Raw genomic sequence first — 25,604 nt, forward strand, 5'->3', positions numbered from 1 at the left:
TTTCCACTTTATTTTCAATCGCGATCATTTTCCGTCAATGGAATAGAAAACTGTGGATTTTATGTTCTATCGCTGAGCAGCAGTGAACCGTCTGATTGGCCTATCAGATTTTTCTTTAGGAACTAGCTGACTTGATCAGCATTTCTGATCTGGCTATTGTTCACGATCGCACTTAATAAAAAAAATACAGCAGCAGCCGTGGGTGGCGGGTCACTCCGGGTCCTAAAGTCCACCTGCACTGAGACAGGTTAAGTGGAAAAGGGGGATCAGAGTGAATCTTGCTAAGAAGTATTTAAGCCAAATACAAAGTTACACACTCAACACAGTGTTAATGGCAACAACTTAAAATGGCGGATGGCATCGTGATCCAACTTAAAATGGCGGACAGCGTTCTCCTCCCTCCGTTTGTAAGTACGAGTTGTCCGTAAGTCGGACGTTCGTAACTTGGGGACTGCCTGTACTGCCAAATCTGCTTATAGTTACATTCTTCAGTGGGTATTCTTCATTTTATGAGATTATAGATAAGAGGGTGCAGTCCCTGACCTGGTTGCTTCTGTGCAAAAGTAAGCCTTTAAGCAAGTAAGACTTAATTTGGATTGAGTGAGAACAGTAGCACTGGGGTTCTTGGCTGTACTGTAACTCAATATGGTCCACAAGGTTTAATATCAATTTCCAATCTAAAGTCAACTCCACACGATAAAACAGCTTATTTTTAACCACCTCCTCCAAAATTTTTGTAACAAATAATCAAAAATTCAAATCTGTGAATTACCATGGAGTGCTGGCATTCACAAAAATACTGGGTTTGTATGCCTGCTGATACTGATCTATGAATCCTAATCTGAAGTTAGATAGATCTCAGCAGGGTGGTGAATTCCACAGATTCATTCCCACAGATGGCTGTGGCGGCCACATCCTTGGGTATATTTAAAGTGGAGGTATATTTAAGTAAGGGCATCAAAATTATGGGGGGAAGGCAGGAGAATGGCTGATAATAAATCAGCCATGATGGAATGGTGGAGCAGTCCAGTCTAATTCTGCTCCTATGCCTATACTGTCTTTCAATCTGATTGCTGTATTTTTTGCTATTTTAATTAATGTCATTCAGTTGTTAATAACTAATTCAGCATGAAAACAATTTGGGATTAGAAGGAATATATGCTGGTTTTATATAATTCTTTTGCCTTGCCAGTGAAGTACCACACTTGTTAATTTCAGAGAATGATTTAAGTTCAACCATGTTGCTGAAGGTCTAGTATTAGGCTACCTAGGTAGGGCTAATGCCCTTCCCTTGGACAACATTGGTGGCGTGGAGAGGGGAGACTTGCAGCTTGGGCGACTGCCAGTTTTCCATTAAAAAAAAACCTTGCCCAGGCTTGCGCCCTGGAAACCTTCCAAGGTGCAAATCCATGGTCTATCGAGACTAACGGAGGCCTACACGCCTAGGTAGAGGTGATGGCATATTTACTTCCCTGAAGAGGAAGAAAACAATAAGCTGAACAAGTAGCTTCTTAGCTTTTTATTTCATGCTTATTTCGTTGCTTCAGGTGTGATAGAATTGGAGGGACAAGAGGGGGAGGTGTTGCATTGCTTGTCAGAGAAAATATTACAGCTGTGCTTTGGCAGGATAGATTAGAGGGCTTGTTTAGGGAGGCTATTTGGGTGGAATAGAGGAATGGGAAAGGTGTATTAACACTGTTACGTTCCCCAGTAACCGGGTGACTTACCAGCAAAGATAGATAGGTACGCTGAAGCCTGATGCTACTATTTTCAAACGTTTTTATTTATAAAGGGGCACAAACGTATGGTTAATACAAAACATTCAGATCATATACGTTGTCACAACTCAATCTAAAGCACAGGTACAGTAATAATCAGAAATAAGCTCTATCGTTGTCTAGGGGTAATGTATATATTGTTCGCTGTATATCTGAAAGTCTCTTGCGGCCACTGCAGTTCCACCAGCTGCCGTCTGTTGTGGTGTCGCGTTGGTGCACTTTTGTTAGAAAGAGAGAGAGAGAGATTAAATGAAACAGTTACCCGACAGGTTTTCCAACCTGTAGGAGTTCGGTTCGTCGGAAGTCTCGTTGGGGAATGGACTCTCATCTGTGGCCTCCCCTGTAGCTAAGCCGTTCTTCCGTGGTGAGGTCGCCAATCCCAGGCAAGGAAAAGACGCACACGAACCCCACCACCGGCTGTCGCTATCAAAACGCTGTCGCAGGATTTCTAGCGTGTCTTCTGGTGCGTCTCAGGCCCCGCCTCGGCAGCCCACCTTTTATCTGGACTGGCAGGGTTGTCGATGTCCATCAGGGTCATCTTTCCCCCATCACCCATCTCACCTTGCCCTGAGGGTCTGCACGTAGGCCAGTTCCTTATTCCACAAAGGTGTCTCCCAAGACAATGGCTATGTCCAAGGCTTTTGTCTTGTTGAGCGACCAGCCCACATTCCAAACCGTAAGGCTCTCTCTCTCTCTTGCGATTCTCACAAAGGAGGGGGCTGAGGTCATAACAACACTTATAGGGGTGTATTATAAACCACCTAATGGGGAGCGAGAATTGGAGGAGCACATTTGTAGGCAGATAGCAGATATTTGTAGTAAGCACAGGGTTGTGATTGTGGGAGATTTTAATTTTCCACACATAGACTGGGAGGCCCATTCTGTAAAAGGGCTGGATGGTTTGGAGTTTGTAAAATGTGTGCAGGATAGGTTTTTGCAGCAATACATAGAGGTACCAACCAGAGAAGGGGCAGTGTTGGATCTCCTGTTAGGGAATGAGGTAGGTCAGGTGACGGAGGTATGTGTTGGGGAGCACTTCGGGTCCAGTGATCACAATGCCATTAGTTTCATAATTATGGAGAAGGATAGGACTGGACCCAGCGTAGAGACTTTTGATTGGAGAAAGGCTAACTTTAAGGAGATGTGAAAGGATTTAGAAGGAGTGGATTGGGACAATTTGTTTTATGGGAAGGATGTAATAGAGAAATGGAGGTCATTTAAAGGTGAAATTTTGAGGGTACAGAATCTTTATGTTCCTGTTAGGTTGAAAGGAAAGGTTAAAAGTTTGAGAGAGCCATGGTTTTCAAGGGATATTGGAAATGGTTTGGAAAAAGAGAGAGATCTACAATAAATATAGGCAGCATGGAGTACAGGTCATATCTTCCCCAGAAGAGATCCCAATGATCCATAATTCTAAAACCATGCCCCCTGCACCAGTTCCTCAGCCACACATTACTCTGCTATCATTCTATTCTTATCCTCACTGGCATGTAGCACAGGCAGCAATCCAGAGATTGCTACCCTGGAGGTCCTGTTTCTCAGCTTTCTACTTAGCTTCATAAAATCTCTCTTCAGGATTACCTCGTCTTATCTACCCATGTCATTGGTGTCGATACGCACCAAGTCTTCCAGCTGCTCACCCTTGTCCTTGAGAATGCTATGGACCTGTTCCGAGACAGCTTTGATCCTGAAACGAGGGAGGCGATATACTATCCAGGTGTCTCTATCAGAAGCTCGTCTCTGTTTCTCTGACTAAGGACTCTTCTATCAACAATGCAGTCCTCTTCATCTCTCTGCTCTTCTGAGCCACAGCACCAGACTTGGTGCTAGAGACTCCCCTGGTAGGTCATCTCCCTCAATAGTATCTAAAGTTGTACACCTATTATTGAGGAGAACGGCCACAGGTGTACTCTGCACTGGTGTGCATTTCTCCTCCTTTTCCTGACAGTCACCCAGTTACCTGTCTCCTGCAACCTAGGGTGACTAACTTCCTGTAGCTCTTTTCTATCACCTCCTCATTCTGGAAGTCTCTCTGACTTCACACATCCCACACAGAGTATAAAACTGGAGCAATTCTCACTAAACTACTATGCCCTAACAGATGAGGAAGGAACAAATAAGGACAGACAGAGAGAGAGAGTACTTACAAGACAATCTACCTCACCCAAGCTTGATGAGCCTACGCCACTCTAAACACTGGCACACTCCAGAAGAATGGCCGCTCTGCTTGTATATGAATTATTCTTATTTGGCCCTTTCTAATGAATCCATCTTGCTGATTGGTCGATCTTCAAATCAGGATAACTGCCATGAAGCTCTGCCTTCAAAATCTTGATTGCTACCCTGATTTAAAAAGTAGCTCTTTTCATGCACCCCTGTTGCAGATTGTCCAACTCAGAGAAAACTGGCTCAAAACTCTGCATTTTAAACCTTGAATGTGGACCTGACTGAAAGGTAGCTCTTCTTATGCACTGCCACTTTCTGATTGGTCACTCCTCAAATCAGAAAAACTGCAGTGAATCTCTACCTTCAAAATCTCGATCGCTACCCTGATTTAAGAAGTTGCTCTTTTTACACACCACTGGTGTGGATTGTCCAAACTTTGCTGATGTTGAGTGCAAGATTGTTGCAACACTACTCAACCAGCCAATTGACCTCACTCCTGTATGATTCCTAGTGACATCAGTGAATTTATAGATGGAGTTTGATCTGTGCCAAGCCACACAGTCATGGGAGTAGAGTAGTGAGCTAGGCACGCTAGTGTTGATTGTGAGCCAGGAGGAGATATTATTTCCGAAATGGACTGACTATGGTGTCCTGATGAGGAAGTCAAGGATCCAGTTGCAGAGGAAAGTACAGAGGCCCAGGTTTAGAAGCTTGTTGATAAGTTGTTGCTTGTTGTATATTAGTAAAACAGCAAAAAAAACTTACTCAAATATGAAAATGCTTGAAATGTTCATTTCAAATTTTATGCCCATTTTAATAATGATGCACATGCAAAGGGAAAATTCCAACAGATTTACAACTGGAATTTAATATTATAGGAAGGTATACTTATGATGTGACTTATTTTGATCAATACCAACATATATTGTCCATTGTAATATATTTGTAGATGAGATTCTGGAAAAGGTTTGGGCAACAGGAAAGTAAATGATTTTTGTACTGGTGATTTGTTGCTTTCAAAGTAAATTTATCATCAAAATATGTATATGTCACCATATGCTACCCTGAGATTCATTTTCTTGCTGGAACTCACTGTAGAGCAGAGAAATACAATCAAATCAATGAAAAACTACACACAAACAACCAATGTGCAAAAGAAGACAATCTGCAAATACTGATACTAATAATAAGTAAATTAGTACTGAGAGCATGAGTTGTAGAATCCTTGAAAGTGAGTCCATAGGTTGTGGAATCAATTCACAGTTGGGGTGAGTGAAGTTATCCATGAACCTGGTAGTGTGATTTAGTACTCTGTAATAATGGGATGATGGTGGATTATGTGGATTGCTTTAGTTATAATTTATAGCATCTTGTTTTTATTTTTCAGGAAAATATAACAATTGGGACAAAGTTGATCCAGCAGAACTTTTCAGCAAAGCACCAACTGAAAAGAAGGAAGCCAACCCCAAACTCAATATGGTGAAGTTTTTACAGGTGCTGAAACCATCATTATGCTTTTCAAATGGTTAATATATATGTACACCCAGTTTTGTCGAGTATATGAAAATACTTTGAATGATGTTTAAATACAGCTTGTTGTCAGTAAGTTCTGTAAGTTGCTGTAGAACTGTGCAGTGATTCATTTAATTAAGAAAGTTTTGCTCACTGTCCTAGTGAATGAAGTTTCTATTTATTCATAAGGATCAGGAGGAGAATGGAGACAATCAGTCCCTTGAGGCTACTCTGCTGTTCCATATGTGTGGAATGAATCTTGGTGGGACTGCCAATACCTTGCTCTCTCCCTATAATACTTCTTCCCTTACAATTCAATAGACTTCAATCTTTTCCTTTAATATTTTCATTGACACTACGTCTGCACTCTTGTGTTTGAGAAGTATGAAGAGTTGTAACTCCCTGAGGAAAGAAATTCCTCTTCATTTCTATGTTAAGTGCATGGCTTTTTATTTTGAAACAATCCATCTTTTGTTCTTAATTCCCCCACAAGGGACAAGAAGAACTTTCAGCATCTACCCCACCATTTCCCCTCAGAATCTTCTATGTTTAAGTGAAATCTCTCCTCTTTCTACTTACTCTAATGAATATAGACCCAATCTGCTCAATTTTTCTTTGTACGTTAATTCCTCCATCACAGAAATGAACTCAATGTACCTTCTCTGCAACACCACTAAGGCAAGTGCTTCTTTCTTAAGTTTGAAGACCAAAATTTTTAAACAGTACTCCAGATGTGGTCTTACCAGTGCCTTATAAAGTTGCATGATAGTTTTTATCCTCTGTAACCCTTGCAAAAAAGGCCAATGTTGCATTGTTCTTCCAAACTATTTTTTTTATTATTATTCCTTCCAAAGTGGCTAACTTCACTCTTTCCCACATTATTCCAACTTTTTGCCTACTTCAATAACTTGTATGAGATTCACCTTTTTCTTCAAATGTTGGTTTCTTTGCTTGTGTGTCAACAAATCCAACCTTTTGAGTTTATTGTTTCAAAGAAATATAAGACTTCCTTTTCCACTGCCTTTCTAGTTTCTTTAATGTATTATGAAAGCGCTCCCCATTGTGGGGGAAATAAAATTACAAGTTGATTTGCATGCAGCAAGCTTTCACAAGTAGTGATATAATAATAACTAGAATATGCTGATGGAGACATTAATGTTTGCTAGAATATTCAGGATTGTTTAATATCATTTCCAGTACACAAGAGTATGGAGAATGAAATAATTGTTACTCTGGATTAAAAAGCACACTTAGATAAAGAACACAATAATTTAAAAAATGTAATAAATATAAATACATGATAGCTTAAATGTGCATAAAGTGATGTTGGGTACAGAAGTGTCAGCACATAAGGTGACTGACAGGAAATGATAAAGTCGTGGTGGGTTAGTGGATGGAAGTGTTGATCAACCCTGCTACTTGGGGCAAGTAACTTTTTGAATCCGGTGGTCCTGGTGTGGATGCTATGTAGCCTCCTCCCTGACAGGAGCGGGACAAACAATCCATGAGCAGGGTGGGTGGGATCCTTCATGATAATGCTGGCCTTTTTCTGGCACCTTTCTGTATATATGGCTGTGATGCAATGGACTGTTTTGACTAACAATTATAAAGCCTTCCTGTCCACCATAGTGCAGTTCCCATACCATGCAGAGATGTAGTATGTTAGCATGCACGTCTGTAGAGGGCTGTGAGTATTGATGTGTTGTCCAGCTCTTTTCAGCCTCCTCAGAAAGTAGAGACTTTGGTGAGCTTTCTTGATCGTGTAGGATTCATTCTGGGTCCATGAGAGGTTGTGTGAAATGCGCACTTCGAGGAGTTTAAAAATGCTCGCAGTTTCTACTGCTGTGCTGCCAATGTAAAGAAGGGTGTGAGTGATGTGAGTTCTCCTCCAGTTGATAACCATTTCCTTTGTCTTGTTGATATTGAGGAAGAGGTTATGTGCCTGGCACCAGGCCTCAGTCTCTTCCACCTCCTCTCTGTAGGCAGTCTCATTGTTGAGATGAGTCCCACAGCTGTTGTGTGACTGGTGAACTTGACAATGTGAACTTTCAGGTCATGCAATTGTGTGTGAGCAGAGTGTACAGCAGTGGGTTCAGCACACAGCCCTGAGGAGCACCTATATTGAGGATGATGGGGAAGGAGGAGAGGTGTTCATCCTTGCTATGTGAGGTCTGTTGGTTTGGATGTCCAACACTGGTTGTACAGTGGTGAAGTAGGAATTTGTTCACCAAGGTCTCGGTGGGGCAATAGTTTTGAATGTCAAACTGAAAATCAGAAACAGCATTCTGACATAAGTGCCCCTGTTTTCTCAGTGTGTAAGGGTCATGATTGCATGACAGATACAATGATATTTTAAAATGGTACCAAGAATGCTTTTATGTCCATCAAGCAGGAGCTCACTCTTAACTTCTCATCATGAGGGTAGAAGTTTCCTTAGTATTAGACTGAAGCATCAGTTTGTGTAATTAGTCCCATTTATTTACAGTTGCTTTTTTCTGAGCAGGTAGAAGGGCGAGGCATTGACTATATTGTCCTCTGGCTGGATTGTGACAAGGAAGGAGAAAACATCTGCTTTGAGGTACAATTTTTTTTTAATCTTGTGTTTCATGTCATATAAAAGACAGTTCCTTGTGCATTTCCCGTGTTTTGGTGGACAAGGATGGCCATTGCAATTAATGATACAAAAAGAAATTCTTACCATTAGAAATAATTTAGACATAAAGACTCGGAGTTTGAGAAGAATGAAAATGATAGCTAAGTAGCTTCAGAACAGTTTACTTGCAAGATGCTTTAGGGTTCTGAAGTTTTTTTCAATACATTTGCCTGTTAATCATTGTTCTTTTTGATTCATTGTGACATCTATTAGTGTTGAATTTCAGGCAGTTAGTTGGCTGTGAAAATTTACATTATAAAAATCAACATAGTCTTAAGTTTAATAAAACTAGATTTTTTTTGAGGAATATATACACATAAATGCAGCCATATTCAAAAAGTAACATTTTTTCTAGAAAACTATTTTTTAAAAAGTTAACTAAAAAAGATTTGCTTATTTTCTAAATATGCATAATTCTTGATGCAAGAATTATATGTTATTCCTGTTCCAAAGGTTTTGAATGGCTTTAATATATTGACAATCAAGGCAAAGGTCAGAAGAGAGTCTTCCAAAATAAAAATTTGCTTTTAAGACCAATGTTTGATGTTGAGAAGGCATTCATCTAAAATGGCATTAAACTCACAGAGGTGCTGAAGAAGTTAATTGGTCTGATAATGGAACATCATCAAACCAAGCCTTTGAATTGTCAATAAATAACCCAATAGAATAGCCCTAGTGCCTATGAATCTAGTAATTGTTTTCATCTAAGCAATAGCTAGCAGTGTAGGGTACCATTCAGACATAAAAGACAAAACTCCTGAAGCTATCTGAGAGGATACTCCAAATTTTCCTTGGTTTTGATTAATGCCAGGTGTTCCCTGATGATAGCAATATTGCAGATACAGGATAAAATGTCTTTTGAGGAGAGTCATTCTTACCATGACTTAGAAAACCCAATTCAGTGTCTTCATGGTGTTATTTATGCCACCTAGTAACTTGATGGAGTTAGTTCAAGTGTGTCTGAGCAAACATTTGGAAGGAAATCTTAAATCTTGTAACATTTTCTTTTTGAATATTTCTTAGACATGCCAGTTTCAAGAACCGTGACCTGCACAACCAGTGTATGTGCACTAGCTCTTCAGAATGTCCAGGAGTGTTTTCCTTGTTTGTCATTTAGAAGTAACAATTCCTCAAGGGAAATAGAGAGCATTATTGCTAGGTGTTCTGTCCATTATTTTAGAAAATCACAGAGCATTTGGTGTATCTTCCAAAAGGAAGTATTGTTTTACATCCAGACTTGCACTGTGGTGTGTTTTTGTGTTCATTTAGGTACTGGATGCCATTAAACCTGTTATGAATATTCCCCATGGAAATGAAAGGGTGATTTATCGTGCAAAGTTCAGTGCTATAACGGACAGTGACATTAGCAAGGCCATGAACCATTTGGGAGAACCTAATCGGAATGAAGCACTGTCAGTTGATGCACGGCAGGAGCTTGACCTGAGAGTGGGTTGTGCTTTTACAAGGTACAGCAAGAGTCTATACAGTACGTACAGTGTTCAGAAACACCTTGGCTAATGTTCAGCCTGCATCTTACAGATACTGAAGAAGTAGATTGGTCTGATAATGGAACATCATCAAACCAAGGTCTTTGACTTGTCAATAAATAATCCAAAAGAATAATCCTAGTGCCTATGAATCTAGTAATTGTTTTCATTCAATATAACTTGAAGTCAGTGTGAACTTGCTTCCTTGGGAAATTCTCTTGTTGCTTCAGTTAAACATCCTCTGCAATAAATCCCATTTATTCTCTAACGATACTGCCTTTTCTTTGACACTATTGCTCAATTAGTTAATAAACTTCTACAAAAAAAGTTCTAATAATTCTAGCAATAGCTTTGAATTTCATTTTGTTGTGTAAAAGTAAAATTTCACTGTCTGACGAGAGAAGTAGCTACAGTAAAATTTTCAATAATCTGGTGACTAGCTGTACAGAAATCCTGATGATTTGGCATTGGGGTCACTCATTAACCTTAAGTGTGAGCAGAGAGTCCGTAATGTGGTTTCAGAAATTGGTGATGAATTCAGAAATTGAATCGCAGAGTAACGATCATTTCAGCTTAATTATCAGTGTCTACTTCCAGAGGTTGTACAGGAACAAATGTGTGTTTAGGGGTTCCTCATATAGTTTACTGTTGGACATTTAGAGGAACTGTAAAATATGTCCTTTCTTTTTTAAACTAGGCTGACATATTTACTACTTTACTGTACTCTGACACCACCTCCATACCTTGGGAAGGTTACACTCTTGTGTTATTTCCTCTTCCTACTTCCCTCAACCAACTAGGATGCAAGTCATCTGGAAAACTGGCCTGCCCACCAATTTTCTCTCCATTACGTCTACATTTGGTGCTTTTACTGGTATTTTATCAACAGAAATAAGTCTCTTTGGGATATTGTTTTTGCAAAAAAAAAACCTTTTTGTATTTGAAACACCATATGTACAGATAGGTTTTTACAATGAACTCTAAATACCCTTAAAAGGGCACAAAGCTATTATTTCCCAGTAAGTGACCAACATTTTCTCTGTTGTTTTTCAGGTTTCAGACTAAATATTTTCAGGGTAAATATGGGAATTTGGACAGTTCTCTCATCTCATTTGGACCCTGTCAGACGCCTACTCTTGGTTTCTGTGTAGAGAGACATGACAAGATCCAGTCTTTCAAGCCTGAGACGTACTGGGTCCTGCAAGCAAAGGTTTGTGATAAAGTTGTAGTATTATGTAGCTTGGAGACAGACCTTTCAGCCCACCAAGTTCCTGCTCACCATTAAGTATAAATCATGATATAGTAATCCTTTTAGTTTTAGAAGGCTATTAATACTCTTGATTATTTAGAGGGGAGGTGATTGTAAATCTGAGAGACTAGATTTGCACTCTAGATACTGTCCTCAATCTGCTGCAGAGCAGTGGCTGTGAGGCCCACTAGCAGCGGTAGTCCGTGTTGCATCTGGTGTACTTGAAGTTGGACTTGATTATGCCTGTTCACTGTTTTATCTGTGTTCATACTAATGTGAAAGCTGTGGATATTACAAACTTTTATCTACATTAATGATGTTCCAGTAAGTTTTGAATGTAATCATGTTTATAGAGCTTCCAGAAATGAAGCATTTTTATTTACAGACAGTTAATGAGGTTTGTAATGTGGTGTGTCCATTGCCTGGATAGCACTATCTTTAGAAAATAGCTAGATATCACCCATGGTTACTTGCTATTTATGATACATACATATGCATTATATCCTGCTGAAGGGTCTCAGCCTGAAACGTTGACTGTATTTTTTTCCATAGATATTGAGTTCCTCCAGCACTTTGTGTGTGTTTGCTTAGATCTCCAGCATCTGAAGATTTTCTCTCGTTTGTGTACATGTACAATGTCCGGTGTATGTTACTAAAAAGGGCTTCTTTGGTTTGTTACGAGTAGGAATGTTTCTTTGTCTGTTAAATGTTTCTCTCGCCGTTGTTTCGCTTTAGAATGGCTGATATGGTAATTGTATTCATTTGTTAATCAATGGGGAATGTTATTGTGTTTTGTGAGGCTGGGAACTTGGGGGAGGGGTTGCGCGGGCTTGGGGGTGAAGGGAGTCGGCAGGAGAGACGGACGAGGAAGGTGGACGGGCGCTGGACGGCTCGTAGGACCACCGCGACTGGCGCTAGACGGCTCGTAAGACCACCGGGTGGTCCCAGGGGGTGACGACATGCACTACACTGACTGAGCTCCTACGATGTGCACTACACTGACTGAACTTTGATAAGTTGGCGCCTTTTGTTTTTTTCTTTCCTTGTATATATATATTGTATTGCCTAATACTTCTTTAGTTAATGTTAGTAAATTCTATAAAGTGTATGTCATAACGGTATTTGGTGTGAAGTTGATACGGTGAGTGGCGCGAGGCATAAACTCGATTCTCACAGCACCTGCGTGTACGGGAGGTGGGTTGGTGTGTGGCTGGATCTCCTTTTCCCCTAGACATATACCAGCCTGTTGGGTAAGTGTTACATACGTATAAAGTTGTCTTATTCCTAAATAATAAACAAGAAGCTGCTTCAGTATGATAGATTGGAACATCCTACTTCCATCAGCTTCTAGATGAGTGCTGCTACCCTTTCCTTCTGGATGTTTTCTCTTACCACAGGTCATTGCGCAGAACAGCTTGGAGCATCCTGCTCTTTTGCCAGCACAGTGCATCCAGACAGCTTCACAGTATCTGCTGGGTTTGAGCACAGTCCTGCTGGCTGCTGGGTTTAAGAGCACCTTTTTGTTGAGTGTTGAGCTTAGAAGTGTTCTATTGGTTGCAGTATTTAAACATAAACATTAGATTACTAACACTTCAATTTTTTGAATCGTGAGATTTCGGACTCAAACTCCATTATAGGATCTTTACCCAGGATGTTGCTCCTGCTCTTCATTGTTTCTGTGCGACCATTACACTAAGAACATACCTACCTTCTCAGTTAGAGGGAGATGCGACAAAATTTGTTAAAGAACATTGGTTTTGTTTTTCTCCTTTTGTACCGCCTCATATTCCTCAATCAACAGTATTTTTAACATGATTATTTTTTCCTTTACAGCAAAAGCCATGTGCAATGTTGCAGTGTTCAAAGTTCTAAATCAATGATTTTCACCCACTGCTTGGGTTTCAAAGCATTATTACATATCAATGTTTCATTTTGGGAGTATAGTGGAGGTGGCAGCAAGAGGAGGTGGTTACAAGAATTTTTATCAAAGTTCTTGAAGAGCAGGTGAAGTGAAGATTTTATCTGAAAGTGGGAGATTGTTTGTTCCAGTTTTCTGTATTTCACAATTGAGATACGTGTATGACACAGGGTCTGTTATGAACATACTGAGCAAGTAAAGCTCTTGATTTCTCCATATATCAGTTCGTGTTCCACTTTCTTATTTGTAACCATAATTAATATGTTCATCCAGATATTAAATACTTGAAGAGTTTCTGACTCCACAAGCCTTTCAGATGTCATATTCCAGTCCCCACCATGCTGGGGTGTTTTGTTTGGCTCCTCTGATCCTGCTACCAATGTCCGCTAGTAGTATTGCTCTTTGCTAAGGAAGAAAGGAGCTTCCTATTCATCTTTGCTGCATTTGTTAAGCCTCAGTTAAATCTTCCCTTTGTGCCAAAGAAAACAAGGCCCAACCCAGCCAGTCACGTTAATTCTCCCACGCTGGCTGAATCCTTGTGTTTTGATGGGCAGTGCACACAGTTTAGGATGGAGTGAGAATATATAAAATAACATATTTATTGTTTTAAAACATTTTGCTGTTCCAAAGCATTTTATCCCTTTCCATTTTTATAAATCTTTGTCATTGTATTTGGCTTGTAAGGTTCTTTCCAAATTGCTAAGTAATAGCTGTAATAATTGATGAAATCAATAATTCCTTGCCCATGTATGTATTTTTTTTTAAAGAAGGGTTTCTGAATGATGAATTCCAATCTCAATCTCTTTGTTTCATTACAGGTTAGTAATTGTGCCGGTGATTCCATGGTTCTAGACTGGGACAGAGTCAGAGTTTTTGATCGAGAAGTGGCACAGATGTATCTTAATATGACAAAATCTGTGAAAGAAACAAAGGTAGGTAAGGGGAAGAAAATGGATCAGAACCCATCAAGCTGCCAATGATTGTGGCCCTGGGGAATGTTTGTGAGGGAACAAGAGTGCATATGGATATATGAGGGGTGATTGATAAGTTTGTGGCCTGAGGTAGACGGAGATGAGTTATTAACTTCAACCTTTCTACATAATCACTCAGAGTTTAACTGCACGTCCATGTAATGGGAGCTGTATAACTCACCTCCTTCTACCATAGGCCACAAACTTATCAATTACCACTGCTGTGGACTACTTTCTGGACATCCAAGACACCGACTTCTACAAAGAAGGATCCGTATGCTCCTCGACCGCTGGTCTAAGTGTGTAAGTGTAGGAGGGGACTATGTTGAAAAATAAATGTGCTAGGTTTTCTAAAATTGACTCCTTCTACCTTGGGCCATGAACTTATCAATCACCCCTCGTATAATATACTGGGTACAATAATTTAATAATCATGTACGGTACTTGAACAGGGGTTCACAGACCGAGAGAAATGGCATGAGAGCAAGTGGGCAGAGGAGAAATGTTCAGTAAGGAAGTAATAGACACAAAGGTGGGGGAAGAATGGAGGTGGATTGAGAAGGATGTTGAAGACGAAGAGGAGAATTTTATGTTGAAAATAAAACTGAAGGTGCTGACTCTGCAACGTATATGGAAGATGCTTTTGTACCAGCTGACACACCAGGGTAATATTATATGAGTATAGCTCACTGGAGCCCTTAAACAAACAGAAATCCCTTCATTTATACTTCCAACTATGTTCTTTGGTCACTCAGAAAATGTTATGCTGTCAACTCCAGGATTTAGTTAACAAATTAATGCCTTTCTTGTAGCTTAATTCAGCATATGATCAACATTGTCCAATGCAAGTAGAAATTCTCGTCCTTAACTCTAGAAGTAGTTTCTGGTCTGGTTGCTTATCTTAATGTTTTGTTTGCAGGTGCAATCTGTGACTAAAAAGGAAAAGGTGAAGCAAAGACCACAGGCACTTAACACTGTGGAGATGTTACGTGTAGCAAGCTCGGCCCTGGGTATGCCTTCTATTAGCAACAGCCCTTACCGATGATTTGTGTTTCTTCAGTTGAGTAAGATCAAAATGTCTGAGTATTTCAAATGAATAACACCTACTTTATTTCCTTTTGTCTTTTTAATTAAATGGCTTTATCAGTCCTTGTCTTGGTGACATGTAACTGGTGGGAAATGATCATGGGTGTTTAAAGAACCAGTGCCAGAAACAAGCACTTCCAAATCATCTCATACAGCTCAACATTAACAGCATCCCACCAGCATATTAATTTCCTCAACATACTTAGTGTTTTCACTTAGTGAGATGGATTGCCTGCTAGCTATTCTTTCCCCATGTCCTTTTGGCTTGGGGCTACCTAATTTATTTTCATAAGGGACCATAAAAGTCTGCAAACATGTTGTTCGTGTCCAACAATGCAATTTAGATTTATAAAACAAAAAATGGGGCAAATGAGATACCAAAATATAAAAGTTTTTTTTAATATAACTAACATGAACTTTTTGTGAGAAACTGCTTGAAGAGCTGTCGGAGATGAATGAGGACAACATCCAACAATGTAACTGCCTCTGTGTATAACAGTTACTGTATGTGTTTTTCTCTCAAGGCTGTATGATGCTGGAGAGTAAAGTGATACTAGTAAATAATCATAAAAATAAAGACTCTGAAAGTCCACAAGAATTGATTGGCTCTATTTCTATAGAATCATCCCTACTAGCTGCATTCCATTGATCATGGACAAGATTTTCCAAAGAACTTGAATTTGTTATTGGGGACCTTCCAGAATGGAGAAGAAAACATGACACAAGATCCCTAATTTTTAAGATTTTCGGCAATACGTAATGTGGCCCTTAAAATTAGACATTTTGGATGTGTTTCCTGGACATCTCAAATGATTGTGATTAAAACGAGGGAATTCAACAATGTTCAAAGGTCTTATTCATTGAACAAGGCAGAATAGCAGGTTGCCAAGAATATAAAAATTCAAACCTAATACTCACAAAGGTCATCAGGTAGGGCACCATATCTATGCACAATAAACTGTGTGTCAATTGTTTCTGTCTCTGACTTCATGATGTGTTTAATTAACGTTACCCTTCGTATTGTCTGACCAGGGATGGGCCCTCAGCATGCAATGCAAGTAGCAGAGAAACTGTACACACAAGGATATATCAGTTACCCTCGAACAGAAACCACACAATATCCAGAAAACTTTGACCTCAAAGGAACCCTCCGACAGCAGGCAAACAACCCCTACTGGAGTGAAGAGGTTGGTAAAAAGAGACTTGCGTTCACATAGCATTTTAATAGCTTTTTCAGGATGATGCAACACGCTATGAAACTGATGATGCACGTAAACAAGTGATCAAATTCAAATTTATTATCAAAGTATGTATATCATCTACAACCTTGAGATTCATCTTGCAGGCACTCACAATAAAATTCACTAAAACACACAGACTGCCACAGATCCAATTTGCAGAAGAATACCATGCAAATAGTAAAAAAAAAACAAGTAGGGACTTCCGGTAAGATGGCGATTGTTTAGATAGATAGATAGATAGATAGATACTTTATTCATCCCCATGGGGAAATTCAACTTTTTTTCCAATGTCCCATACACTTGTTGTAGCAAAACTAATAACATACAATACTTAACTCAGTAAAAAAATATGATATGCATCTAAATCACTATCTCAAAAAGCATTAATAATAGCTTTTAAAAAGTTCTTAAGTCCTGGCGGTTGAATTGTAAAGCCTAATGGCATTGGGGAGTATTGACCTCTTCATCCTGTCTGAGGAGCATTGCATCGATAGTAACCTGTCACTGAAACTGCTTCTCTGTCTCTGGATGGTGCTATGTAGAGGATGTTCAGAGTTTTCCATAATTGACCGTAGCCTACTCAGCGCCCTTCGCTCAGCTACCGATGTTAAACTCTCCAGTACTTTGCCCACGACAGAGCCTGCCTTCCTTACCAGCTTATTAAGACGTGAGGCGTCCCTCTTCTTAATGCTTCCTCCACCACCACGCTCTCCACAACTGACCTATAGAACATCTTCAGCATCTCACTACAGACATTGAATGACGCCAACCTTCTAAGGAAGTACAGTCGACTCTGTGCCTTCCTGCACAAGGCATCTGTGTTGGCAGTCCAGTCTAGCTTCTCGTCTAACTGTACTCCCAGATATTTGTAGGTCTTAACCTGCTCCACACATTCTCCATTAATGATCACTGTTTAGCTGCTCCGAACTTTTGTTCCGTTACTGTCGCTACCTTTGCACTAAATGTCTCCATTTTTTAAACCTTAGTTAGGAATTATTTCGGTATCTCTTACTTGCCTGTGAATATATCTAACTTACAATGTCTAGCAAGAGTTCTAAATCCGGGAGAAAAGAAACTATGACCGCGTCGGACGAGACGCTGGTTGCGCTGGGAAATCTCCGAGATGAAATCTTAAAGGAATTTAAAACCGCTTTCAAACAGTTAGAAGACAAACTGGATCGGATCAACGATAAAGTGGACAAACATGCTGAACACTTATCTCGCATCGATTCGACTTCTGAAGATTTAGAAAGCCGTGTTCGATACTTGGAGACTCTCTGTTCCAGCTTAGAGGGAAAATCTAATAAACTTCTTTCCAAAATGGTGGATCTCGAAAATCGTAGCAGACGCTGCAACATCAGAATTCTGGGATTACCAGAGGCGACTGAAAAGGGACCAACTGCGAAGTTTTTCGCCGAGTTTCTCTGTGAGTTATTCGGGAAAGATTTGCTTCCGAAGCCGCCCGAGCTCGAACGGGCCCACAGGGTTTACGTACCCCTGGAATTCTGGGTTCCCGTCCACGACCAGTAATCTTGTGTTTCCATCAATACCAGGTAAAACACAGTCTGATTGTGGAGGCACGTCGCAGAGGCTCTTTTTCTTTCCAGGATACAACCATTCGCTTTGTGGAAGATTTTGCACCCCAGACTTTAAAGATGCGCGCTGAGTTTAAAGGCGCAATGAAAGTGCTTTTTGATCGTGGTTTCAAACCTTCCCTTCGTAACCCTGCTGATCTACGAATCAAGCTTAATACCGGGGAATTCAAGTGGTTCAAATCAGCAAAGGAAGCTGAAGCGTTTGTGGCAAGTCTTCCGGCTATCCAGTCATCTTCGGAATCTGATCGGACCTCCTAAAATGGTGGATAAGTACTCCTCGTAGTAAAATTACTTTCTCTGGACTCGGAATTCACTTGAATCACTCAGACATTATTCATTGAAACTTTAAGGGCTGTTGACAATCTCTCCCGGGATTTGGTGTGTGTGTAACCTATCTTTATTCTTGTATAACTTTACCTACAGAGTTCTACAACTAATTCTAACTTGTTTTGGAGGTTCGAAGTCTTTAGTGAAGGCCTCCCTGTTTGTCGGTTCACAGTTTAATTGCTGATTTATTTTTCCTTTGCTTTAAATATTTATTTATTTTATCTTTTTCTTTTCTTCACCCCTTTTTTCTAATCTCTGAATTTTTCTCTCCCTTCTCTGTAAATGGTTGATAAATACTCGTCTTGAATTTATAATTTTCCCCTTCCCCTTTTTTCTTTTTCCTTCTTACCTTTTTTTTACCCTTTCTCTTACTTTATTCTTCTATAATTTTTCGCGGGTAGGTTAGTTTTGGTTTTCTTCCGATTTTCTCTGTATTAAGTTGTATATTTCTGCAGAAGGTGTTCTAATCTGTAGTTATGTTTTCTAGTGCATAAACTAGTTATTATTTGCTATAGTATTTATATGGAACTGTTGTTAATGACACAGATCTGGAAGTTGTAGTTGGGTTAATTTTTTTGGTAGAGCTAGCTACTTGTTTTGGTAGCCGTCTAGTTTTGGGTTGTGCGGGTGGGGTGGATTTTCCAGTTCCAACATCTCTTTATTGCTTAGGACATGTTTATATTTTGACCTTACGAATCTATGTTTACATCTCTGCTCCCAGACTGCTATTGTACTGCTTGATTTTTTTATATGCCTGCTGCCTTTCATGCATTAGTAATTGATAATGGCTAGTGCACTTAAATTCGTGAGCTGGAATGTAAAGGGACTGAACCACCCTGTTAAAAGGAGGAAGGTATTCGCACATATTAAACAACTCAAAGCTGACATTGCTTTCCTCCAAGAAACTCATATTCGTTGTTTTGATAACTCCCGGCTTCTGTCAAAGTGGGCGGGTCAGCATTTTCATTCATCCTTTGCCGCTAAAGCTAGGGGAGTTTCCATTCTTATTAACTCAAATATTCCTTTTGAACTCCATAATAAAATATCTGATACAAATGGCCGTTTTATTATTGTTTCTGGTAAACTATATAACACTAAAGTTGCACTAGCAAACCTGTATGCCCCCAACTTTGATGATGTTAACTTTTTTGAACGTTTTTTTCCCTCACTACCAGACTTAAACTCATACTCTCTTATATTGGGTGGTGACTTCAACTGTTGGTTGGATCCTAAACTGGACCGATCGTCCTCTGTTACCAGATCACCTACTAAATCTGCCTTAGCTATCCAATCGTTTCTCTCTAATTTTGGTATCTCTGATATATGGCGTTTCCTCCATCCTACGGAGAGAGATTATTCTTTTTTCTCACATGTTCACCATACCTTCACTAGAATTGACTATTTCTTACTCGATAACCAACTTATCCCATTTGCCCACTCTTGTGACTATCAGAGTATACTGATCTCTGACCATGCCCCAATTACCCTCTCTCTGAACTTTCCTGGTCTCCCTCAGAGGAACAAACACTGGCGGTTTGATTCAACTTTACTATCGGATGATGATTTCGTAAAATTTATTAAGGACCAGATAACCTTTTATTTTAACACTAATACATCACCTGAAGTGCCATCCCAGATTGTCTGGGATGCCATGAAAGCATATCTGAGGGGTCAAATAATCTCTTACACAGCAAATCTCAATAGAAGATCCCGTGCAGATCGAGCAGACCTCATTAACCAGATTAAAGATTTGGATCAAATATAAGCCCAAACTAAGAACCCTGAATTATACAAGAAGCGCGTTGAGCTCCAAACTAAATTTAACCTTCTGTCCACTCAACCTGTCGAACGCCAACTTCTCGAAAGCAAGAGCCGCTTTTACATTCATGGGGATAAGTCTGGTAAATTCCTAGCCAATCAGCTGAGGCGTTCCAAAGCCAAACAACATATTACAAAGATCCGGAAGGAGAACGGAGACTTTACATCGGATCATTTAGAAATTAATGACGCATTTAAAATTTTTTATTCTCGGCTTTATTCCTCTGAATCCCTGAATGACAATATCTCTGTGGATCAATTTTTACAGAATCTGAATATCCCCTCACTTTCATCTGATTCCAAAGCCAAACTCAATGCGCCTATATCACCAGAAGAAATATCTTTTGCAATTTCTGCACTGTCCTCAGGGAAATCTCCTGGACCTGATGGGTTCCCTGTGGAATTTTATAAATCATTCTCCTCACTTCTTTCTCCTCAGTTACTTTCAGTATTATCTGACTCGTTTAATTACGGCAAATTGCCACCCTCTTTCAATGAGGCAACTATTATTCTTCTTTTAAAAAAGGGCAAAGACCCAACAGAGTGTTCCTCATACAGGCCGATCTCTCTGCTCAATGTTGATGTAAAGATCTTAGCTAAAGTGTTGGCTCATAGATTAGAAACTGTTATTCCCTCCATTATCTCTGATGACCAAACAGGCTTTATTAAAAACCGTCTCCCTTTTTTTAACATTCGGCGTCTATTTAATATTTTATACTCAGTTCCAACTGGGCCTCCTGAATGTGTTATCTCCCTTGATGCGGAGAAAGCATTTGACCGTATAGAGTGGAACTACCTTTTTGCAGTCTTAGAAAAATTTGACCTCGGCCAAAGTTTCATCTCTTGGATCCAATTGCTGTACCTGATGTCCTACTGCTTCTGTTCTAACTAATTTTCAGAAATCCCAAGTATTTAATCTCAAACGTGGCACCCGTCAGGGATGCCCCTTAAGTCCCTTTCTCTTTGACTTGGCTGTAGAACCTCTGGCGATAGCATTTCGAAATTGTCCTGAATTGACCGGGATTTGGAGAGGGGGTGTTGAGCATAAAGTTTCTCTCTATGCTGATGACTTATTACTCTTTCTCTCAAATCCGTCTACATCCTTACTTCTAATGTTTTCACTTCTTGACCAGTTTAGCCAGATCTCTGGCTATAAACTCAACTTACATAAGAGTGAACTTTTCCCAATTAATAAAGAAGCACAAGAACTAATATTTCGTGATCTCCCTTTTAAAGTAGTCCATAATCAATTTACTTATCTTGGAATTACAGTCACAAGGAAGTTTAAAGATCTCTTTCGTGAAAACTTTGTCAATCTTTCATATGCTATAAAACAGAGTCTGGTACAATGGTCACCTCTATCTATGTCCTTGGTAGGTCATATTAATGTTGTTAAAATGTATGTTCTCCCCAAATTTTTATACTTATTTCAATCTATCCCAATTTTTATTCCTAAATCTTTTTTTGATTCCTTAGACTCTATTATTTTGTCATATCTGTGGCAGAATAAGCACTCTAGAATTAATAAAATCCACCTCCAAAAATCTAAAAAAGTGGGTGGCATGGCTTTACCTAACTTTCACTTATACTACTGGGCAGCTAATATACGTTGTGCTGCCTTCTGGTCTTTCTTCCATGGTCAACCCGAGTGCCCTAACTGGGTGGCAATGGAGTTGAGCTCCACTAAAGAATTATCTATATCTGCACTTCTTGGCTCTGCACTCCCTAGCAGCCTGCCCAGATCAATAGCTAATCCTCTGGTCAGACACACTTTGCGTAAATGGGCTCAGTTCAGGAAATGCTATGGTTTCCAGGGGTTTTCCGTTTCTAGCCCTGTCGCACATAATCACCTTTTTTTACCTACTACGTACAATTCAGCATTCCATGTTTGGTACAGGAAGGGCATTAGACATTTTGAAGATCTCTTCATTAATAATCGCTTTGCTTCTTTTCAGCAGCTCTCCGTTAAGTTCAACCTGCCTAACGCCCACTTTTTCAGATATCTCCAAATCCGACACTTTACTGCTCCTTTAATTCCTAACTTTCCTGAAATGCCTGCGAAAAGTGTTATGGACCTATTTCTTTCCATTAATCCACTAGGTAAAGGTTTAATTTCAATTATCCAAGATAAACTAGCAGCCTTACGACGGGCCCCTGTGGATAAAATTAAAATGGCCTGGGAGCAGGATTTAAATATCTCCTTATCCGAGGAGAGCTGGGACTCAGTTCTCAAATCGGTCAACTCAACCTCCCTTTGTGCTCGCCATTGCCTCTTACAGTTTAAGATTGTTCTTAGAGCCCATATGTCTAAATCTAAACTATCTCGATTCTACCCTGGCATTAGTCCGCTCTGTGATAAATGCAAGAGGGGCGTGGCCTCTCTCATCCATATGTACTGGTTCTGTCCTAGCTTGGAGAAATTCTGGAAAGATGTCTTCACTACATTATTGGGTATTCTGAATCAGCACCTAGAACCTAACCCCTTAATTGCTCTGTTCGGTTTTTGGGGCGAGACAGATTTATGTCTGGGTCCGACCAAATGCCGAATACAATCCTTTGCCTCTCTCCTGGCGAGACGCTTGATCCTCCTTAGATGGAGAGATGTTGCCCCGCCCACTCATGCGCAATGGCTTAACGACATTATGGCCTGCTTGGACCTCGAAAAAATTCATTATTCAGTTCTTAATTCGGATCTAAAGTTCCATAAGGTCTGGGGACCTTTTATCGAGTACTTTCATAACCTTCCTCTTGACTTGGGTTTTTTTTTTCTTTTCTTTTTTTTTCTTCTTTTCAGACCCTTGCTTTCAGCTCCCTTTTTTTTCTGGTAGTAGGCATTATTATCCTCTGTTACTAAGTGTATTCACAGTCTGGGAGCTTGACTGTCCTGACTTATACTCTCTATATTGTGTGGTGGTTGGTCTGGAGTTGTTGTTGTTTTTTTCTTGTGTTGTGGGGATTGGGGAGGACACTAAGCTCACTTGTCTTTAATTTAGGTGCTTTTTTGTTAAATTCTCTTTGTTTGTAGCATATTGTTATTGTATGCGTAATCTTGCACTGTATTAATGCTCCCCACTGGGATTTGGGGTTTTTAATTTTGTAAAATGTTTTGAAAAACTAATAAAAAAATTTAAAAACAAAAAACAAAAAAAAAAACAAGTAAACAAAAAAAACATTTAGAACATGAACTGCAGAGTCCCCGAAAGTGAGTCCGCAGCTGCGGGACCCATTCGGCGGTGAGGCGAGTGAAATCTGTCCAAGAGCCCAATGGCTGCAGGGCAACAACTACTCCTGAACCTGGTGGTGTGGGACCTGCACCTTCCACCTGACAGTAGTAGTGAGGAGGAGACTGGTCAAAGGCAGGCAGATGTTGCTGTTTCCCACCACCCCTCCCCAGCCCAAACCAAAGGGTGAAGGGTTTACATGATTTACTTCCTAACCCAAATGCAACTGACATTATTCCCCAGTCATTATTTATTCTGCAAATTCAGCTTTAAAGATTATCTCAGATTGCAAACCAAAAGAGAGCTGCCCTTGTCCTCACTCTCATCGTACTGTTTTATCTCTTTGTTCTATTCTCTACTTGTTCATCAAAAACACAGAATCCCAATTTATTGTCTGTTGCATCATTTGAATTTTTTCACCCAATTCCGATCATGATGAAATGGTTGAGAAGACTCAATGGGCTGAATGGCTTAATCCTGCTTCTATGTCTTGTGGTCTTATTATTTTGCAAGATGAAATTAAAAATAATGGAGAGATAAAGCTGAAATCTCTTATCTGGCAATGATGGACTTAAATATTTTTTGTAGGTGAAAGCATTACTTGCTGAAGGCATCAATCGTCCTCGGAAGGGCCAAGATGTAGGTGATCATCCACCTATAACCCCAATGCGTTCAGCTACAGAAGCTGAATTAGGTATGTCTGCAATAACAGATATTTAAATTGCAGCCCACGTGTGAGTCACACACCTATGATGTTTGTGGTTGAATTTCATGGCCTTGGAGGTTTGGGAAGATTTTGTTTAATGCTGTTGCTTAGATTCATTAATCCTAAATCAAAGCATCAGGCATACAGCTAATGGTCTTGGCCTACAATGTGATGTAGTTTGCAGGAAATTTGCTCAGAATATTAAAAAAAAAATTCCTGAACTGAGTGAATGGACTGAATCAAAAACAGAAAATTTTGGAGCTATCCAATAGCATCTGTGAAGAGAGAAGCCAGGTGTACATTTCAGGTCAAAGATGTTTCATCAGAACTGCATACAAGTGGGGAAAACAAATTCCTTAAGTGTGGTTGTAAAAAGGGAATATAGTTAGATTTGGCCATGTGATGAAAGAGCCAGAAGAGATGAACTAATTGTGGGTGAGTCATTGTAATGCATTCTGAGGGTTGAAATTGAACTAATGAAGGTAAAGGTTAGCTTAGATAGTTATTCACGCAAGGTTGGATCTGAGCAGATTTTAGAAGCATGAGGAGCTAGATGAAGCCAAACTGAAGGAGCATTATTTTTAGATAATAGAATGCTCTGAAAGAACTTGTAGATGTATGGAATAAACATTCTATTTATTGAAAATGGGGTTCAGCTTTAGGATATCATGAAAAAATGGAAATTAAGACCAGATTAAATCCTGCTGATACTTGCTGTACAGTGCAGTAAGCATTCAGAGTTGCTGTCCAATGTTGATGTGAAGACGGTCAAAACAATAGAATTTCTGCCCACTCCCATCTTCCATTAGTTGAAATTCTTCATTTTGATTCTTCTGGCCTTTCTTAGATTTCCTTGGCAGGATTGTCATTGGGTACATTTCTCCTGAATCATTAGGAGAATTACAAAGTAAACTACAATTTAAGTTAGATCCTTACATATTGTGTCTGACATTAGTTACTAGACATAAAATATCTCCAGTAGGGAATAGAGATCATAACTCTGATCTGTATTTCCCTGCCACCTCAACAAATAATTCTTGGTGGTTAATGGGGTGGTTAAAATTTGTTGGCTTTGTTATTGTCAGATAATGCTTTTATATTTTTGGAAAACTACATATACCGTACACGCCATCGAGAAATGGAAGCATAATACCACCTTGGGGTAGATGCTCACAGAATGTTACAGATCACACCTACAGTAACTGAGGTCATTTATGTTTTTAAAAAAGGGACCTGTATTCTATAACAGTTGAATAGAATCTTACAAAATTAGGAATAATGATCCACCTGTTTAAAACCTCAGAGTACAATATATTGTATTATTCATCCAGGCAAGTAATGACAATTATAACCTGGAATTGAGGCAGTAACTGTCTCCTACACAACCATAAACTTAACCAATCTGCTCACTCTAAGCAGGCAGCAAGCTTGGAAACTAGGTCAAATGATACCCTGACAGAAACTTGATTAATTTTGGGATGAAGCCCCAATTAATTTGCTGTTCCTAATGTTAGGATGTCTGGTCATCTTAAGGCTTAAAGGTATACATTACTTAAAATTGCAGAATCAGACTAAAAAGATACCGTAGTTTCAAGTCAAGAAATGCTCAAATGTGGTGTAGGCCTTTCATTATCCGTGAAGATGTAGACCTTGAAGTCTTTAATTTGGTACAGTGTATTTTGAAACATTCTTAAAATTTCATGACTGCAAAAGTAATTTAGCTGAAAGTGGTAAACCCATCTCCAGGTTGGGTCTTATCAGTGCTAAACCAACAATTATGATCTTTGGTTTGGAAGTGAGCTAGACAGAAGATTGCATGTCTTTGCAAAGTTAGCAATCAACTGAAGTAAAACTGGGCCAATGTACACCCTGTGCT

General features: G+C 39.6%; 1 protein-coding gene across 1 annotated transcript in view; it reads left to right on the forward strand.

The window, feature by feature from the left end:
- Positions 1 to 25,604, forward strand: part of top3b (DNA topoisomerase III beta) — a 58,543-nt gene that overhangs the window by 9,067 nt on the left and 23,872 nt on the right. Inside the window, exons 3-10 of the mRNA XM_073055685.1 lie at positions 5,332 to 5,438; positions 7,960 to 8,034; positions 9,379 to 9,575; positions 10,650 to 10,806; positions 13,582 to 13,695; positions 14,654 to 14,744; positions 15,853 to 16,007; positions 23,611 to 23,716. Coding sequence (XP_072911786.1) covers positions 5,332 to 5,438; positions 7,960 to 8,034; positions 9,379 to 9,575; positions 10,650 to 10,806; positions 13,582 to 13,695; positions 14,654 to 14,744; positions 15,853 to 16,007; positions 23,611 to 23,716 — 1,002 coding nt within the window. The remainder of the gene's footprint in view (positions 1 to 5,331; positions 5,439 to 7,959; positions 8,035 to 9,378; positions 9,576 to 10,649; positions 10,807 to 13,581; positions 13,696 to 14,653; positions 14,745 to 15,852; positions 16,008 to 23,610; positions 23,717 to 25,604) is intronic.

This window comes from Hemitrygon akajei, chromosome 9, assembly GCF_048418815.1.
Source record: "Hemitrygon akajei chromosome 9, sHemAka1.3, whole genome shotgun sequence".
Taxonomy (NCBI): domain Eukaryota; kingdom Metazoa; phylum Chordata; class Chondrichthyes; order Myliobatiformes; family Dasyatidae; genus Hemitrygon; species Hemitrygon akajei.